General features: G+C 46.4%; 1 protein-coding gene across 4 annotated transcripts in view; it reads left to right on the top strand.

The window, feature by feature from the left end:
• Positions 1-20,100, top strand: part of SMOC1 (SPARC related modular calcium binding 1) — a 141,382-nt gene that overhangs the window by 76,696 nt on the left and 44,586 nt on the right. For all 4 annotated transcript variants that reach the window (XM_043921054.1, XM_043921053.1, XM_043921052.1 and 1 more), the window contains exons 4-5: positions 8,689-8,788; positions 10,905-10,952. In XM_043921054.1, the coding sequence (XP_043776989.1) occupies positions 8,689-8,788; positions 10,905-10,952 (148 nt within the window). The remainder of the gene's footprint in view (positions 1-8,688; positions 8,789-10,904; positions 10,953-20,100) is intronic.

Raw genomic sequence — 20,100 nt, 5'->3', positions numbered from 1 at the left:
TACTCTAAAAGGAAAATCCCTCATTCCCCAGCAGACAGTCCTCCCTAGACTTGGCATAGAGCAGGAGACAGTGTCTACAGCCAGCAAGAATAGCAGTGCTTTGAAGCTACAAAGGACATCCTTTCTGTAAAAGGGAAGGGGAAAAGGACAAAATCTGCTTGTGCTGAGTGCATTCTCTACATCCAACACTGTTTTAGATGCTTTATGCATCTCATCTCATTTTGTCTTCTCAATAACCTTCAACGTATGCACTGTTACTCTTGTTTCATAAATAGGCTTGGAGAAGTTAAGTGACTTTGTGAAAGTCACACAGAGATGGTATTTAAACCCAGGTCATTTTGACTCCAAAGCCATGTTTTTCCTTCTGCATCCTGTTGCTTCTCATCCAAACCTGACTAAAGATGAGGGGGACATTTGTGGGAAAACCTCTTCCAAACTGAGGGAAAAATAGCTCACACTAGCCAGACCAAAAGGATTACACCATCTCTCCTGTCTATTCCCGCTCTTCTCACTGCAATCAAACTTTATTCCATGTGTGAAATCACCCAGAAGATTTAATACCACAATCGCTAGATTCCTGAGTTAAAAGACCACATGTCATCAAAACAACTGGAACAGAAAAACTTTGGAAAGAAGTATTGTCCCAAGGCCCCTTGCTCCCAAATTCCCAGCTAGAAAAGTACTTGTTTCTTGAGTACTTCATGATAAATGCTGGAAAGGATGAAGTGATGAAGTGTCGTTTAAAACAGTGGTGCTTGGAGTGTGGTCCCTGGACCAGCAGCAGCAGCATCACCTGGGGACTTGTTAGAAATGCATATTCTCCAGCTGACCCCATACCTAATGAGTCCAGAAACTCTGTGAGCAGGGCCTAGCAATTTGTTTTCATAAGCCCTCCCCATGAATCTTACTGTGCAATAAGCAATGTTCTCTTGCAGCTTCTGATGGAGAGAGGTTCTAGGGGGATAAGTGGCAACCTCAGATGGCCTGGAGACTCAGTCATTCAGCTAGGATGCATGGCACCGGTGGAAAACATAATTTCTTACAGGAGGTCCTATAGGGAATGCAGAAGAAACGAAAATGTGCCTGCTGAAAATACTGCGCTGAAACTAAGTTGTTGGGTAGATCTACAGCAAGATGCTTAACTTTGTGCATTAGTTTAATCCAAAAAACCTACTAACTGCTTTGGAACAACTGGCAGATTAAAGAAAAAAATATGTTTCATAATCCCACTGCCAAGGAGAATTAGAGAAATATCCACATGCCTTCTGCTTTTAGTTTAACTTTTTCCCACTGGGAAATGTTCCTGTACATGATAGTAGTCATTTCATTACAAGTTTGGTAGTTGCTACTAAGAATGCTGAATCAAGCCTGTCTTTCTGCATATGGTTCACATTTTTCTATTTTACAAAAGGAGCACAAAGAAAAGGGATGTGGGAGGGATGTAGCCACTGGGTTGAAGGTGCCTTGGAGGGGACCCCAGTTGTCAGTGAAGGTCTGAGGCAATTCAAGATGGATTTCTTAATAAATAGAACATGAGAAAGCATTACAGAAAAGGAGGTGGGGATTTGCCAGAGGGAAATTGTTTCAAGAAGAGTGAACTAAATGAAAGCCTGATACCTGGATAGTAAGAAATATGGTAAAAATACGGGAAAAAATGTGGGAAAAACAGAAATATAGTAAGGCCCTGCACTTCATTATATTGCCTTCTTTTTTTTTTTTTTTTAAGCATGTTTCAGAGAACACTAGTACTACCAAGGAATGCTCCCGAACTGAATTTGGGTTCATTCTCCCTCACCTATGCACAGCAAAGCCAATTAACTGACCAAGTTAAGGTGAAGGAACGTATAGCATTTATCGCAGGGCACCAAGCAAAGAGAACAGGCAGCTCATTCTCAAAAGACCTGAATTCCCTCATGACTTTCAGGGGAGGGTTTTTAAAAGCAACATTTGGAGTGAAGGTTGCGGCTTGTGGACTTTGTTCTGATTGGTTGGTGGCGAGGTAATAGGGTGATGTTTCTGGAATCTTAATCATCAATGTCTGGTTCCATCCAGTCTAGGGTCTATATGCTGTGGTCAGCATGTAGTCATCATCATTCGTCTATCTGTGTGGGAGGTCTTAGTTTCTGCAAAACAACTCAAAGATATGCATCAGATTATTATGTAGATTCCTTGAGGAGGAACTGGGGCTCTGTTTTTTTAAATTTATTTATTTTTAATTGGAGGATAGTTGCTTTATAGTATTGTGTTGGTTTCTACCAAACATCAACATGAATCAGCCACAGGTTTACCTATGTCCTCTCACACCTGAACATTGCTCCCACCTCTCTCCCCATCTCACCTCTCTAGGTTGTTGCTGAGCTGAAGCTGGGGTTCTGTTTAATTGCAGAACTACTGTTTAAGCTATCATTATTTTCTTGCTTGACTGTTCTTCCTTTGTTTCTGCATTCTCTCACTTCCCTAGTTAGTAACTGCTTGAGTCTGCTCTTTGGAACTCAGGGAAGGCCTAGGAGACTAAAGCCTTTTTCTACAAACAAGGAATGGGCTTTGATACCTGAGAGGGCCACACAGGGTCTTGTTCAGTTTCAACTCCCCCTTTTCTTCAATATTTCTCTACCCCCTGAGGGGAATACAAGCAGGACCAGAAAGGGGATAAAGTTTTGGATAGAGAGATTAATCATAAACTGAGCAGGGGAACTCAGTTTTAGGGGGACTTGGGTTCACTCACTCTAAGTTAAGGGAAGTTCCCACAGTTAAAGAAGTTTAGGAATTGCTGCACATGGTATCTTCCTCTTAGAGTTGAATTGTGAACTGATTTAAGGCTCTGAGAAGTCCTGCCATCAACAAATCTTTTAATTTTATCTGACTCAATATTTCCAAAGTTATTTGGCTAGAGAACCCCTTCATCCCCAATAATTCCTGATCACACCCCAAAGGGCACCAGCTGTACCCATCACTGTAGCAAAGTGACAGAAAGATGGAGGAACAGCAGCTTCATGTTCCAGGAGAAGGGAAGAAAGGAGGCATACTTAGGGAGACTGTTCTCCCGGGAAGCTGGTTGGAAAAACAGCAAAAGTCCAACAACAAAGAAGCTACTTTGGGATGCGAGGTCCGACCCTGTCAAAGGAGCCCCCCAAGAACAGCTAGAGGAAAGCAGGCTGGTCAGGGGGCACAGCAGAGATCCCCATGTTGTCATCTGAACCACTCTAGAAATGACCTTCCACTCAAACTGGAGCAAAAGACTCTTGATTTGAATATTTATCCCACTTCCTCCCCCTCTCCCTCAAGAGTTCCATTTGCCAGAGAATTACAAGGCACAGCAAAACTCGATCAGTTCCTTTATACACCAGCCCTGGGACCCAGGCCTTTCTTGGTCTCCCTTCCAGGTCTGGGGGACTTCTGTCTGCCAGCACTAGGTCCTGGCCATCATGCTACCTCTCTTGTCTCTGAGTCTTGTTTTCCCCATTTGTAAAGCGTTTGGGTGAGACTAGTGATCTCTAAGATTTTTCTCCAGTTCTGTCAATTCTGAAATTTTGTGAGAGCTTGGAGTTTGGGATCCAAATTCCTATGCTGTTATGAACTAGCTGTGAAATTTGAGCAAATAACGTCTGCTCCATGCACCTCTCCTATAAAGGATTTGCACACTGGGTGACCTTGAGGCCCAAATAAGATAATGCCTCAGTCACAGTGGTGTTTGGAACATCATTGTAAAGATAGAAAGGGGTGTTTTCCTTTTGGGGTGTGACACCTGAGAGCGCCTTGGCTCTACACATGGTCCATCATCCCCTTTGTTTTTCTCTTGGTTCCCTCCCTTTTGATGCCCCCATTGGTTTTGCTCTGTGAGCTGGTGTTTGCTGTGTTCTCTGCTCATCAGTTACTCAACTGCACTCATTGGCAGTGCTGGCCTCCCACTTTTCCCAGGTGTCCACAAGTTGGGCTAATGTTGAAGACTAACGAGCTTAAAATAATTTCAGATTTGTCTTAATTTGGACAGAGAGGTTGACCTGAAGTAAACCACTGGGCTGTTTTTGCAAAGGGCTTCTTGCCAAAAATATTTAAGTATATGAGTCAGAGATGAAATTTCCTACCTAAGAACACACTGCAGTATAAGCAGAGAGTAACCTCACTTAGATTGATGTAAAAACACTTTTTGTCTTTTAAGGAAGACCCATCAATTGACATTTTAACCTTCTCAAGGTTATTCCAGAGTTGGGTAGGAAGAAATGCCATAGTTTGTATCTGTACCTTTGTGGTTAGAACAATCCTGAGATTTGAAAACTGCTCAAGATGCTAAACACTCGAAATGGCCAGTTACCTTGTCAGTTCCTCTTGGCCCATGCTTTTCACATAGATTAAGGCTGAAAGTTGATGAATTGGAGGTTGGTGTGCCGAGCCGGGGGAGACAGAACAAAGGTGTTGCTGTTCAGTTGCTCAGTTGTGTCTGACTCTTTGTGACCTCATGGACTATAGCACACCAGGCTTTCTTGTCCTTTACTATCTCCTGGAGTTTGCTCAAACTCATGTCTATTGACGGTGATGCCATCCAACCATCTCATCCTCTGTCACCCCCTTCTTCTCCTGCTCTCAATCTTTCCCAGCATCAGGGTCTTTTCCAATGAGTCTGCTCTTCAAATCAGGTGGCCAAAGTATTGCAGCTTCAGCTTCAGCATCAGTCCTTCCAATGAATATACAGGACTGATTTCCTTTAGGATCGACTTGTTTGATCTGCTTGCAGTCCAAGGGACCCTCAAGAGTCTTCTCCAACACCACAGTTCAAAAGTATCAATTCTTTGATGCTCAATCTTCTTTATGGCCCAACTCTCACATCTGTACATGACTACTGGAAAAATGATAGCTTTGACTCTATAGACCTTTGTCAGCTAAGTGATGTCTCCACTTTTTAATACACTGTCTACGTTTGTCATAGTTTTTCTACCAAGGAACAAGCATCTTTTAACTTCATGGCTGCAGTCACCATCTGAACAAGGAGCATTGCTTATTAATTTAAAACAATAAAGTTTGCAAGGGAAGAAGGGAAACTAGGTAGGATTTAACATTTGGTCATGTATATATAAACATTAGTTCTATAGAATTTACATCCTGATTGCTTTTCTACAAGAAACATTACTTCTCTCTTCTGAGAATAATGAAACTATTTCTATATGAAAATAAATTTCCTTCTTTTACTCAAACTTTTTCACACTTTTTGCTGATTTCAAATTGCCCCTCCTCTTGGGGCTGGTTGGAATAGAATGTTCTCTAGTTTCCATCAGAGAATCTGGCTGTACTTTTTTTTTGAGTGTAGATAGTTGGCTAAAAAATAACACCATGATAATAAAAATAAATAGCTAAGTTTAACTGGGCACTTACCATGTGAGCTAAGTGCTTTATTTACATTATCTAGTGTAATCCACCCAGCAACTGAGTGAGGTAGGTATTATTATCTCCCTCTTTCTAAATGGTCATGGATGGTCTGAGGCTTGGTTTGACTACAAACCTTTTCAAGGCTGCAGAGGGTTGGAAAGTTCAGTGGTTAACTGGAGGTGGTGGAGCTGGTTAGTTAAGGAAGGCAGGCTGCAGTCTGACTCTGTGACCACTGCTTTCTCTCTTCATATGACTTCTTTTTCTTCAAGAAGACATCTTGGAAACTTCCCAAGACAATTTGCAGACAATCTCTAGATGGAGAACTCTGGGTCCCTTCACTCGGAGATCCTTCAGCAGAGGAAAGTGACCTTGCCAGGTGCTTCCTGCAGTGGTCTAGGTCCTCCGGGTCTTCTTTTGTTCACTGTTGCTCTTTCCTCTGCAGCACACCTGGGGGGGTGTGTGCCCGGAACTGTGGGCTCCAAGCCTCAGAGGAACATGGCAACAATTCCTCGTTCAAGCTCAGCTGTAAAACTCTGAAGGACTTGGAAGCAGCCTTCAGCCTGTGGACTTTATCATCTGGAGTCTATTCCTTGGAGCCTGGTCTGAGGAAAATGCCGAGGGTTCTGGGGAGAAAAGGGGGCTGTGTTTGGGCCTGTGGGCCTGGCGTGGGGGCTGGGAGGCAGCATCTGTATGTCCAAAGGAACACAGCGGGTACTCTCAGGTAGCATGTGGCCCTGGGGACCCTCGGAGCCCCAAGGTCAGATTATATCCCCCAGAACAAAGCTTTGGGCTCTGTCTCTTCTTCAGGCAAGTGCTTCTGTCTCCAGCAGCCTCAGCTGGGACTCTGCAAGCCCAGGAGAAGGGGCACTCCATGTTGTCTAGGAGCCGGACTTGGCGGGGCAGCGGCGGGGGTACCATCCTCAAGAAAGAGATGCTGGCCTTGGCCGTGAGAGCCAAGGGGCCCCCGGGTGAGTCAGTGTGGCCACTGGCCCCAGGGACAGACTTCCCTACGGAGGAAGAAGCAGCCAGTCAGGCCCCATTAAAATGCTGCCCCTGGCGAGGAGCCGTCCCCTGCGGGCCGTTCAGAGTCTGAAGGGGTGGACTCCAAGTTTCTGGGAGTGCTCCCCACCAGAGTCTCCCGGGCTTCCCAGGGGTGCTTGCGCCCACATGGAGGCCGGCTGGCCAGGCTCTCTGACACAGCCGAGAGCAATCTTGCCATAGCCACCCTGTATCCGGCCACCGGCCCAGGCCAGGCTTTGGTCTCACACTGTTTTCCTGGCCAGTGCCCTCCAAGTTCGGTGCTAGGATCCCCATTTTATAGATGGGGCTCAAAGACCTAAGTAACGTAACTGCCAAATCCATAACTGGCTGGATCTAGGATTCAAATCCAGTGTATCTGGGTTGCTTTCCATTCCACCCTTAGGCCTCCTCGGAAGGTAGCACTAACCTGCTGGAGGCCACTGATCTTGAGTGAGCATCTGGGGTAGCAAGCATGATCTTGGGATTCAGGGCTTGTCTCCACGAGATGAAGCGGGAGTGAAACGTGGTCCTTTGGTGAAGGCATTGAACACAGTTTCCCTGCAGGCATGGTACAGGTAAACGCCTCAATTATATAGTCATCATACTGGTAGGAGTGAGATGCCCTGCATCTTGTTCTTAAATCCCAATTTCTGAATGCAGGTCTGTAATGAAACTAGTTTTGGGGAAAACTGTGGTGTTTGGTACCCTCACAAGAGCTGAAGTCTTTTCTGTAGCTTTTCTGTCTTGCTGATAACTTACGGATTTTACAGAGACTGTCTGATGTATCCTTTCCCTCTGTACCCTGTATCCCTCACCACTCAGTTTGTATGCTGTTGCTGTCTATCCTTGATTCTGATATGTCCTTGATCCCAAGAGGCACCTTTTCCCCACACTTTAATGTCTGTGCGGTTGGCACACATCTTGTAATTGAGGTCTACATTTAATGTGGCAGGGCTGTTTAAATTGATGTTACATTTTTGGGATGGACAGAGACCAAGAATTCAGGAAATATAATTCATGCATTTATTCAACTCATCAAATGCCTACAATAAATCTCAGGCATTGTGCTAGATGCTTGGAATATAGAAACAGCCAAGTTTCAGTCTCTTGCCTTTGGGAGGTCACAGTCTAATGGGGGAGATAGACTAGACAGATCAATAGGCTCATTGTAATAGGGGGAATTAGGGGAGCCAGGCTGTGTGGAGGGTCAGAGAAAGGAGGGGAGGATGTAGGGAGCCTGGGACCACTTTAAGCAGAGGGTGTATCCTGAATGAGGTGGGAGGACAAAGACTTGGGAGTCGGCTGGGATGGGTTGGGGAATGGTATTCCAGAAAGATTGACTGGTTGAAGCAAACAAAGGTTCAGAATCATGAGACACTAGGATGTGTTTCTGAGCCTCAACAAGTTGCTTGTGGCTGAAATGGATATGTGGAGACCTGGGGGTAAAACGGGGATGTGGGGAGAGCAGGGGCCAGATCATGGGGATCCCTAAGCTCATGCAAATCAGCATCATCTCTATCCTGAGTCCGATGGCAAGTCTTTGAGGTGTTTTAAGCAGGAGAATGATGCCCAGATTTCTGTAGAAAGTGGGTGGAAAAGGGATGGTGGAGTGCAGTGGAGGTTGTGAACAGAGTGACAGCTATTGAAAGAGAAAGAAGAGTTACCCTGAATGAAGCCCAAAGCCTCGTTTTCATTTACTGTTCCCAGGCAGCGTGGACCTGACCATGGAGGCTTGAGGAAGATCAAGCAGTGGTACAGGAGGGCATCTAGAACTAGCACCTGCAGGCCCAAGTGGCCTTGTTCTTGCCTTAGCCCCATCATGTGTGGCCTTCTCTCAGGAAAGTCGCATGATCAATAGGCAAGCTGGCTGTAGGAACGGATGCTGGGAAAAGCTAGAAAAAGAAGAAAAGCCTTTCACCTGTCTCTGCTTGTTAAGGGTTGTATCAACCTACGGCGATGACATGCCAACTTGTACTTGCCAAATTAGTTCACCAATCAGAACTTCTTACAAATAGATGGGGCACGCAGTGGACATTTCTGAGTGTGGTGTAAGAGATTAAGTGTTAAATGTCATAAGGAAACAGCGTGAAGCCCAAGATAAATGGCTGGGGTTGCGCCTGAGAGTCACGCAGAAAACACAGTGTTTTCTGGCCCATCTTCGAGGGACACGCGGCGGGAGGGCTGCTGGAGTGAGAGGTGGAAGGAGCGCTCCGCCTTGCTGGGGAGGGTTTGAAACGGATGGGAGGCCACTGTTGATCCTGTGCCCCAAGGCTTACGGTTCTTTTCTACTTCCCACCTCCTGAACAGGTGCAGTGCCATACTTACACCGGGTATTGCTGGTGTGTTACCCCAGATGGGAAGCCCATCAGTGGCTCTTCTGTGCAGAATAAAACTCCTGTATGTTCAGGTACTGTAGGGAAGGGCGGGAAGAAAGAAGAGGGCTGGGGAGAGACGCCTTGGCTGGTCTCCTGCCTCTGTGGGTGGACCTTTGAAAGACTGGTGGTGGTTATGAGTTCTCGTCCTGGTCAGGGGGAAGTCCACCTGAGCACGCTTGCTCTGTTGGGAGCTGGGTGATAGCGTCAGTATATGTCTCTGGGTATGTATTTATTTATTTTGAGTTTAGGTTTCTAGTTCAATGCTCTTTTTCCCAAGCATCAGCTGTAACCTCTAGAGAGCACGGTCTATAAGTTTATAGCTTGAGTGCTCTTGGTTGCTAGGGATCTGAGGCACACTTTATCGAGATAGATTTCAAGACTGCATGGGAGTTCAGCATCAAAGGCTATGACGACCAATTAGTGATGTCTTTCATGGGTGCAGAGAGGGGAGTGGTGGTCTATGTTGCCATATGTTTGCCACCCCTGAACAGTGTAACATACAGTGATGGAAAACATTCGTGCCAGTGGCCCTGAAATCTGGCTGTCATCAGTGGTGCCTGGGGAATTCAAAAAGAACCCAAATGTTGAGGCTTCTCCTTCAATATTTGGATCCAGTAGGTCTAGAGTGAGACTTGGAGTCTACATGCTTATGAAGCTTCTCAGGTGGTTCTGATGCTGAGACAAATTAGGGAACCACTCTTTCATAGCGACCCTCCTAGTAAGTCCATAGGAAAAATCAAGTCTTTTCTATTTCCAACTTTATGGGCATAGAGAAATTTTGTTTTTAGATCAATTTTGTGGGATTGTGTATTATGGATTTATAGAAGCCCCACACTTCCATTTTGATGGTAAGGAAATTCAAGTCACTCCCTTAATTCACTATGCAACTCAACCCATGTTAAAAAAAAAAAAAAGTCTGTCCCACCCACCAGCTGCTTCCTATTTCTCTGTAATCTGTGTATATGAGATTTTATGTATTTACGTATTTTTAATTTTTAAGTGCAAGCAAAGTATAAAACATTATTCTAACGCCTATGGGAAATTCTAAACTGCAGCAGTCCTGTCCTAACATTTTTCTTTTTCCCCTAAATTTATTCATTTTTTTCGACCAGCCCTGCTATATAAGGGGAAGAGTGAGTGGAAAGGGCAGTAAGTATCTACATTAGGAAACCAAAATTTGCAGGCCAAAAAGGAAAGTTTACTTTATTTGTGGTTTACATGGAAACTGGAAACCTTAATTGGGGTTGGTGTGGGGAGGGGGAGGAATGAAGGCTTCTTGCAAATGACCTGGAAAGTTTCATTTAAAGCAAACAAATGTGCTAGAAACAAGTCATGCAGGGTAATATAATTGAATTCGCACAAAACTCATATATGGAGAAGGGGTCGGATGTGAACAGGGATGGATTTCTTCTCTTTTGTCGTGGGGACCTCCCCTGATGCCCCTCTATGCTTGAGCTGGCTGTGCCCTGCGTGTGCGGGGCAGGACATCCCGGGGAAGGCAGGTGCAGCAGGGTCAGGACTGTCAGATGGGGGCGCAGGGCACCCGAGTACACGCAGGGCACCGCGTTTGGCCAAACCCACCCACTACCCACCCTCCTTGAGGATCGGGCTGCATCTAGAAAATTGTTTCCATGCCTCAGACTATTTTGGCCCATTCAGTACAATTGGGCCAACAATTTTCTACTTAATGCAGATGGAAAATCGCCGATTTCCTGCCCTCACTGGCAAGGGATGTCAATCACTGCATTTGCAGTGAGAGGGGTTTTCTTTGCCGTCGGCCCTACTGACTGAATGTGGCTCAGAATGTGGAGCTGGTGGGAAGTGGAGGCGAGGGGGCAGTGAGTGGAATGTTCAACAAAGGAGTTATGTGGATGTGGAATTTTGTAAAAATCTGCTCGAGACTATTGCCAGGGAGCCTGGAAATCATGGTTCATCTCAACAGTGCTGTGATACCAGTGACATTGATGTTAAACAAACCCCACTCACATGTATGTATGTACTCACTTTGTATATAATGTTCCTAGTTGTGTATACAGTATCTATATACATAACCATATGCTCCTAGCAGCAGGCTTTACCAACTCTTTGAAAGAAACCAACCGCGATGCATTCTGAACGTCTGTGTTTTTGTTTCCCCTCTCACCCAAGGTTCGGTCACCGATAAGCCTGCGAGCCAGGGTAACTCTGGAAGGAAAGGTGAGTGGAGTTTCACGCTTTATCTAAGTGTTTGCTTCTAAAGCCAGTCCAAGCAGGCGTTCTTAGACAAGACGGAAGGAGCCTGGGGTGAAAGCTAAAAGTGCCCTGCAGAGAATATGCATTTTCTGTTCCCTCCCAGAAGCCCTGGAGGTAAGTAAGGCTCATCACCTCCCGGAATTTCTGAGAGAGATGAGCAGTGCACATTGCAGGCGAGGACCCGGAGACCCTTGGTTCCTGGGAGGTTCAGTCAGTCAACTACCACTGTGTAGCCAGCGTTAAACACAAAAGCACAACGAAGGCAGGCATGCCCAAGTCTGCCCAGACTCTTCTATTTTGGAAACCCATCTGAGCATTTTTTTTCCTCTTTGATTCTCCTTGATAATTGTTCTGGTACATCCAGTCTCTTCACTAAGACTAGGATGCTCCATGGGCATGTGACCTGGGCAGCTGTGGTCTCGAAATTCTTAGTTATTTTGCCCTTGAACGTGGGTTTTGTCAGTACAGTGCAGTTGGACAGCAAAGCATGCATGTGGGCAGTAGAGACACGTGTACTGTGCGTATTCACTGTGGCTTCATTGACAGATAGCTTTTGTGATGAGGGCTATGGGTCTTCCATAACCTGCTTAGAATTTTCATTTTTCTTTACCTAGAAAGTAAGAATTTGTTACTCAGTCATCGTCTGACTTTTATCACCCCATGGAATGTAACCTGCCAGACTCCTCTGTCCATGGGATTTCCCAGGCAAGAATACTGGAGTGGGTTGCCATTTCCTTCTCCAAGGGATCTTCCCAACCCAGGGATCCAACCTGGGTCTCCTGCATTGCAGGCAGATTCTTTACTGTGTGAGCCACTGGGAAGCCTTTCTTTACCTAGAACAATGATAAATAGCAAGTTGAAAAACACCATGACAAATCAAGAGAGAGACTATGGAGGAGAGGCTCAGACTTAATATTTTAGTGTCTTTCATGGCACCCTTTCTCCTGCTGTTTGAAGAAAAGGCTTTTTCAGTCTGCACTGGGCCCTACAAATTGTGTAGCTGGCCTTGATGAGGGCATTTGTCTGAGTGCTGGTTAGTGGACCAGCTTACATGAGGAACGGGCCCCTGGGATGTGCTGACCATACTTTCCAGTATGGAAGATGCTAAGATTCTCCACTTCTTACCTCCAGAAAAGCATACACACAGACAGCTGGTGGTTGCATGGAAAACAGGCTTCAATTTTATTGCCCATGCAAGCACTCCAGAACCCTTATTTTGGGGTCTCAGGTAAAACCCAGGTGGGAGATCTCAGCTGAGTTTGAGCCCCCCCTACTTGACTCTGAGCTTTGGGAACTTCATGCTCATAAGAGCTATATGGAGAATTGGGCCTGCAAGGATCAGAGTGGGGCAAGCAGGCTTATCCTACACTGCAGTCACAGAGAGACCAAGGCGAGGCCCTGGCCCTTGCCCCAGATGCTAATTCTCTGGGGACCCCAAGAGGAGGCAGAGTCCCCCTGCTTGAATGGAGGAGCTGAGAGTCTGGAGAACCTGATCTCCTTGCATCAGGTGCTCCAAGAAGATATGGGAGTGGAGCTTGGTAATACCACCTCCTTCTAGAAACCATGGACCAAAGGACCCAATGGGCTGCTCCCCTACCAGCGAACAGGAATGAGTAAGTGGGCAAAAACAAAGTACTTCGTAGCCCCAGGGAGACAGCCTTGAATGTTGGTGGCTCCCTTCTAGGAGGGAAGGCAGGAGAGGGGATAAACATTTCTTCCTGCGAAGATCTGAAATCATCAACACTGTGAGTGGTGTGTCTGCCTGTAATTGATTGGGGTTGGAAAAGGGAACTGCCTTCAGTTTTGCTTGTTGCCACTGAAGTCTTCAGGAGCATAAGCTTTAATCCTGGGCATGAGGTCCTGGTGGTAGGAAAAAGAAAGAGCAGTCATGCAGAACAGCCCACCCAGACTTTCCCCACCGAAGGGAACAGAGCGCATGATGCTGGGTGAAGCACCTGCCCCCGGAAAGGCCAACCAGAGGATCTGGCTTTTAAACTGCACAGAGAAGTACTTCCCAGGTTGTCTTGTTTGCTGTGGATGACAATAGGAATTGGACCCGTGCTCACAGCAGGCTCTTGCTGATCCAGGTGGGAGAAGGCAGGGGAATCTGATTCCTCCAGGGAGGCGGGGTGGATAGAGTGTGAAGCCTCAAGTTCCTTTCTCTTCACTCCCTTACCCCGGCGAAGTTCCTCTGTTCCAGATGGTGGTGCAGGGGCTTCCTCTTTGGTGCAAAGGCCTGGCAGGGGGGTGGGGAAGATGCTAGGGTTCACTCACCCCCTGGAGACTTGACTTCTGCCCAGTGGCCTCTCTTTCCTTCTACTCTGGAGGGTTCCCAGAGGTGCTGCAGTCTGTGGGGTCGCAGAGTCAGACACACCTGAACAACAGCAGAGGTGTTGAATCTCTTCTCTTTGTCTGCCGCGGGCAGGGCAGTGAAAAGCCACCTGTGGGAAGGCCCACCTGAAGCCACACCTGCCCAGGAAGCTGGGGTTTGAATGAGGACAGGGTGCGAGAGGGCATTGGTAATATTCTGTGTCGGGCCTGCCGAGGTGCCTCTTCAGCTGCCACTTAAGAATGGAATGTGCTCCGGAGGGCAGCAGGTGGGAGGACACAAAAGGCCCTTGTCTGAGCCGGTGCCCACATGGGGGGTCTCCCAGAAGGCATCTCCCGAGAGAGCCGCAGCTCCAGAGACCTGCCCAGAGGGATGCTCAGCCCAGAGGACGGCCAGAAAGGAGGCGAGACTGGGGGTCTGGGTGTATGTGTGTGTGGGGGCTGGGGGGGTGGTGGGAGCAGGGGAGGAGCACACCCAGTCCTTTCTTTCCCCACCCTTCTGCCTTTTTGAACATGCTCCACGGACCGGACTTGGAAGGATCGGTTCTCTCTGCCTGGGAGGAATGAAAAGGCGTATTGTGCCACGGAGGGTCTGGTTGCCGGCCAGGAATCAGTCCTCTGAAGGCAAGGAGGAGAAAGGCAGAGCGGGAGGAGGCTGGGGGAGGAGGCCCGGGGAGATAGCAGGAGGCAGGAGAGAGGGAGAGAGGCCAGGCAGTAGCAGGTCACAGGCATCTGGCCAGCAAGCAGGTCTGGGTCGCTCCTGCTCCCGGGTCCACAGGTGTGGGGCCTGAGGGGAGACGTGGGGGAAGGAGGGAGGGAGGGAGGCCCGGTTATCTTACCCAGATGCACGTGCTGCAGGAGGGGAGGAGGGTCAGAACTTCAGACTGTTTACTTAATCCCCTGGAATGTCTTCACTGTGCTCTGTTCTTTGGGCCCCTTGTGTTTCCCTGGACTCCTTTATGGGCACATGTGTGGTAATTAACACATGCGGGGTAGGTCCCGGGCCATGTGTTTGAGTTTCAAATATCCATTGATCTGGGGCACTCCCATCCTGCAGCCATCCCTTCTCTGATGGTCCTCGCCCTCTGAGAGAGATGGAAGGGGTATGTGTGCATTTGGGGGGGGGCGGGGGGGCACACGTGCATCCACATGTGTTTTATTGATGCTACAGAGGAATATCAGAAGAGAGGAAAGGACCCCCCAGCAACCCCTGAGTTCTGACCATCTGCTGCTAGAACAGTTGAAAGCTGCAGAAGTTGAGAGGAAGGAATTTGGGGTTTCCATTGAAGTAGAAAAGTGACTGGGAAGCAAAATGTGATTTAGAGGTGGTGATTTTACCCTGAGCAGCTTTTCCTGGCCCGCCAAGGCTCTTGGACTTTCCTGGGGTGCCTCTTTTGGGGGTCCAGATGCTAACAAATGTGGGTGATTTGAGGGAGTTTCCAGGATAACCTAACACAGTCAGGGACTGGTCCTAGGCTCCATTGCTTATGAGGTGCAGTAAGGATGTTCTCGGCCTCCAGCGGGGTGTTGGTGGGGCAGGTGAAGAATGGGAGAGTAGTAGGAGAGGACTTGGACAATGATTTCTGGCAGTTTCTGGGAACTTTTTCTCTGGAGCGCCTAGGATACATGGCCAATGAAAATTTAGGGTCATTGGGAGTTTTCTGCAGTTTGCTCTTTTCTTACTTCTAAGAGCTCTGGGAGTGAGTAGTGTAAGGAAAGTGAGAGAAGAATAAAAACATTTAGAAAACTGCTCTCTTTTCTTCACGTGCTCCTGTATTTGGCAAGCCAGTCTTGGAGAGAAGCGGAACTTCCAAAATTCAACTCATAGAGACTTCTTTTATTGTGCACCCCCCTCCACCTCACTGCCCCTCCACTGACTGCTCCATAGTATGTGTTCCAAGTGAAGAATGAGTCATAGTTATTTTTTCAGAGTCCGTCTCTGGGTCTCAGTTTTGAGGATCTCTCACGGTGTTTGGTCTACAAGTTGATGCCAGCCTGACCTTTGTCACTCAAATGGTGGAGCTAACAGCACTTCCCCTCAGGGCTGAGGGATGTACTTAGGGCAGGGGTGATGGATGGTAGGTCTCCCAGATGAAGGGGCTCGTGTGGTCTCTAGCCTCCGCCCTCATGGGGGTTAAGTACACCTGAAGGGATTTTCTTGCATTGCCTCGAACCTGGTTGAGGTGTACAGAGCCAGCCGTCTCAGAGCATCCTATACACAGAATGTCACCCCGTTCACATGTCTTTCACCTCTTCCCAGCCACCTCTTTTTTCTCTTCTCTCAGCCCAGAGAAGGTGGCCAGATCCATAGGTGATCAGTCAGCCTTGCCACCAGATGGCTTAAGTCTGATTACCTTCCAGCCTGGGCTGGATTTGAATGGAGATGGGCAACTGATGACCTCTATGTGTTGACCTCGGCTCACATTGGATTTCCCTGTGGAGAACCATTCATTCTGATGCGTACCTGCTACAAACTGCACCTAAGTAGCTCCAGGCCCATGAGATGCAGCTCTTTCCCCCTCTGCATGCAGGTTGCTGCTGCTGTCTGTTGTCAGAGCCACCCTGACCCAGCCTGGCATATCAGTATATCAGCTTCAAAGAGATCAGTTGCAGAAGGGGTGTGCACGAGTGTGCTTGAGTGTTCACGTGTGCCCCTCATCTCCCACTACCCACTGTTCATTACTCCCCCAGCAGGGAGTAACTCCATCTACTCAACTGCCCGCCCTGCATCTCAGCCCCTATTCTGTGGTCTCCAAGAGAAAGTTTATGAATGGAGGATACCTGATTTCCAAGGAGTGGAGAGGAAATGGGGTTTGTGATCTGGAAATGCCCTCTAGCCGTGGATTCTGACGAGTCCCCCAGTGTTGTTAGTGACCACTGGTGTTTTATACTTGGCTGTTTTGTTCTTTCATTCAACAAATATTCACTGAGACTTCAGTGCCAGCTTTATTACAGTCCCTGAGGACCCAGTGACGGGTGAAATGTAAGGGCCCTCAGCTCGTGGAGCTCACACTCTGATGGTCTTAGCCTCTTCTTGTCGAAGACATCGTCATGGAGGGGAAGCCTCCCAGAGGAGCACAGACTTCTAGATGCTGGGATACTGGGAAGCAGGGGAGGGATGGCAGGTGGCTCCTCCAAATGCCCTGGCCAGTAGCCCCCAGGGTTAGAGCCTCTAAGGAGAGACCCTTGAAGGAGGCTGCCTGGGATAAGCATGGTCCAGTGGCAAGTTCTTGATTCTTCTGCCTGTTACCTTTGTGAGGCTCCCGAAGTCTAGGGGACGGCTCCAAGCTTGTCTGGCCACTGAAGATAAGTTTCTTGGCTGAATGAGTTCAGTTCCAAATGTGGCCCAGCAAGCTGGAGGGAGGCAGGGATTTCAGCCTGTGGGTGGACAGGCCTTGGGGCCACATCTGAACCACTTCTTCAGCCCTAAGTGCCACGTAGCTCCTGTGGTCAAGGCCAAGGAGTTGTCACTGTCCATCCTGTTGCACCTGTTGAAGGAAAGCCATGAGGTTCAAGGGCTGCTTATTCTAAAATTTATGTGGAAAGACAATGGTGGTGTTGTTTAGTCCTCAAGTTGTGTCCCGACTCTTCCCCATCCAATGGGCTGCAGCACGCCAGGCTTCCCTGTCCCTTACTATCTCCCAGAGAAGGCAATGGTACTAGAGTAGCTGAAACAATTTTTAAAAAGAAAGTGAGAGGAATCACTGTATGTTATCTTTTTTTTAAACCAAGAGATCTTTAATATTTTACTCCCTTCTTGACCCTTTATGAATTTTCAATCCATGCTTTCCTTTGGTCATCTAAACAAATGTGATGACTCCATATTTTTAAATGTCTATTTTATTCTTTTTAAATTCATTTTTGACTTAGTTTTTTAAGAGTAGTTTTAGGTTCACAGCAAAATTAAGAGGAAGGTCCAGAAATTTTCTATATGCCCCCTGTCCCCACACATGTGTCACCTTCTCCACCATCAACACCCCCCACCAGAGTGGGTACCTTTGTTACAGCTGATGAACCTAAATTGACACATCATTAACACCCGAAGTTCACAGTTTATATTAGGATTCACTCTTGGTGTTGTATACTCTGTGGGAATAGACACACATGTAGTCTATGTGTGTATCCACCATTATAGTATCATACAGAGTATTTTCACTGTCTGTTGACCCAGGGATCAACAGAACAGAACCGAGAACCCAGAAACAGACCTACACAAGCTCAGCAAACTGATTTTTGAAACGTGCAAAAGGAATTCAGTGGAGTAAAGATAGTCCTTTCAACAAATAGTGCTGTAGCAATTGGGCACCCAGTAGACAAAAACAAAAACAACTCCCCAAGACCTTCAGCCTAAACCTCACACCTCATACAAAAATTAACTCAAAATGGATCTTGGGCTTAAATGTAAAATCTAAAGCTATTAAAACTTTTACAAGAAATCGTAGGAGAAAATTTTTAGAACTTATAGGTAGGTGAACCTTGAGCTTTAGTGTTTTAGAATACCAAACATGTGATTCAAAAATTTTTTAAATTGACAAGTTGGACTTAACCAAAATTGAAAACTTGCTTTCAAAATATCTTGTTAAGGAAATTAAAAACTGCAGACTTGGAGAAAATACTTACAGACCACCTATCTGACAGAGGACGTATGAACATATAAAGAATGCTAAAAAACCTAACAGTGGAAAAACAATTTAATTTAAAAATGAACAAAATACATGAATGAGCTTTTCACCTAAGCACATATGCAGAAGGCAAATGAACACACAAAAAGATGTTCAACGTCATTACTTATAAAAAGTGCAAATTAACCAGCAAGGAACTACTGCATAGCACAGGGAACTAGACTCAGTATTATGTAATAATACTGGGAAAAGAATCTGAGAAATCTATAAGGGAAAAGAATCTGAGGAAGAATATGCATATATATGCATAACTGAATTGCTGTGCTGTGCACCCAAACCTTACAAGATATTGTAAAACAGCTATACTTTGATCAAAAATTTTAAAGTGCAAATTAAGAACATGATCAGATATCACTACACACCTATCAGAAGAGCTAAAATAGTGACAATACCAAATGTCACTGCAGAGGAACTGGATCTTTCATAAATTGTTGGTAAGAATGTAAAATGATATAGCCACTCTGGAAGGTACTTTGGAAGTTTCCTAAAAAAGTAAACAACAAAACATATGCTTACCATATATAATCTAGTGATTGCACTCCTGATTATTTATTCCAGAGAAATGAAAACTTATGTCCACAGAAAAACCAGTACACAAGTAGTCACAGCAGCTTTATCTGTAATAACCAAGGGTGAAAACAACCCAAATGTCCTTCAATGGGTGAAACAAACTGAGGTGCATCCATTCCATGGAATACTACTCAGTAACGTAAAGGAACACTCTGTTGACACATGCAGCAACAGCTGGATGGATTTCAAGGGCATTATGCAGAGTGGAAAAGTCCAACCTCCAGAAATCGTCCACTGCGTGATTCCATTTATATAACATTCTGAAAATGACAAAATTATAGAGATGGAGAAAGGGTTAGTGGTTACCAGGGGTGAAGGATGAGGTGGAGAAGGGGAAGTGTGATTATAAAAGGGTAGCACATGGGATATCTTTGTAGTGATGGACTAGTTCTATATTTTGATCGTGGCAGGTGGTTACATGAATCTGCACATGGATAAAATCGCATAGAGCTACACACTGCCCACCCAACCAGACACTCAGAAACAAGTACATGCAAAACTGGTGGGATGTGAATAAGGTCCCTGGATTATAGCAATATCAAAATTTCCTGATTTTGATATTATACTATTATGATGTTGTCTATATGATTATATTAACTGTAAAGATGCTACATTGGAGGAAACTGGATGAAGGGTACATAGGACCTCTCTGTTTACAATTACCTGTTGCAAAGTCATTTCTAGTCTAAAAGATTAGCCCAGTCTCTGTGCGAACCCAGCTCTGAACCAACTCTGTTGCTGCCAGTGTCACCAACCCCCCACGCCTCACCCCTCTCACCACCCTCTTCTTCCATCTCTGGTCTACCCTTTTCACCAACCCTTTGTTTCTGTTCTTACTCAAGAAAATGTGGAGCTTGACGATGTTGGTAACTGCTTGCAAAAAGACAGTTTTAAGCTTGCTTTCAATTGTATTGGGAAGGAAGGTGCAGATGGGTAGGCAGAATGTAGAGCATTGATCTCTCACTCTGGAAAGGATCTGAAGTACTCAGATAACTTCTGTTCTCAAAGGTCAGAATCGGGACAGCTCTCAGCTGAGCCTCGTTGGACATTTCTGAGCCTCGTTGGTCATGGGACCTCAGGAAATGTTGAGGTTAACTAACAATTCCATCCTCCCCCTGGTATGATTCGGGCCAGGTTCTTAAGGGACATTTCTGTAAACAGGCACTGTTGTCTCCCTGTGATGCCTGGAATAAGTTGTCTCGACTTTCACACTGGGTCTGAATCACATGCTGAGGGGGATGATGGCTCTGGAATAAATGTAGTCCCTTCAATAGCAAGAACCTTCCAACATTTCTATTGGGCTGAAGTTTATCTCCATGTCTTGCAGCCTGAATGAATCCAAGAGGGAGGGTGACCAGTGATGGACCAGGGTTTGGGCAGAACCCAAGAATCGAAGGGGACTTGGGATCATTGAGAGACTTTCCGAATCTCAGGATGGGGGTGGTGGTTTCTTTTTCTCTCATTCTCCAAGGCTCCTCAGTCTCAAGACCCCAAGAGATGCCATTAATACAGATTCCTCCTCTGGCCCCTTT

This window comes from Cervus elaphus, chromosome 12 (genome assembly GCF_910594005.1).
Source record: "Cervus elaphus chromosome 12, mCerEla1.1, whole genome shotgun sequence".
Classification (NCBI taxonomy): Eukaryota; Metazoa; Chordata; class Mammalia; order Artiodactyla; family Cervidae; genus Cervus; species Cervus elaphus.
This window is presented reverse-complemented; position numbering and strand designations above follow the sequence as displayed.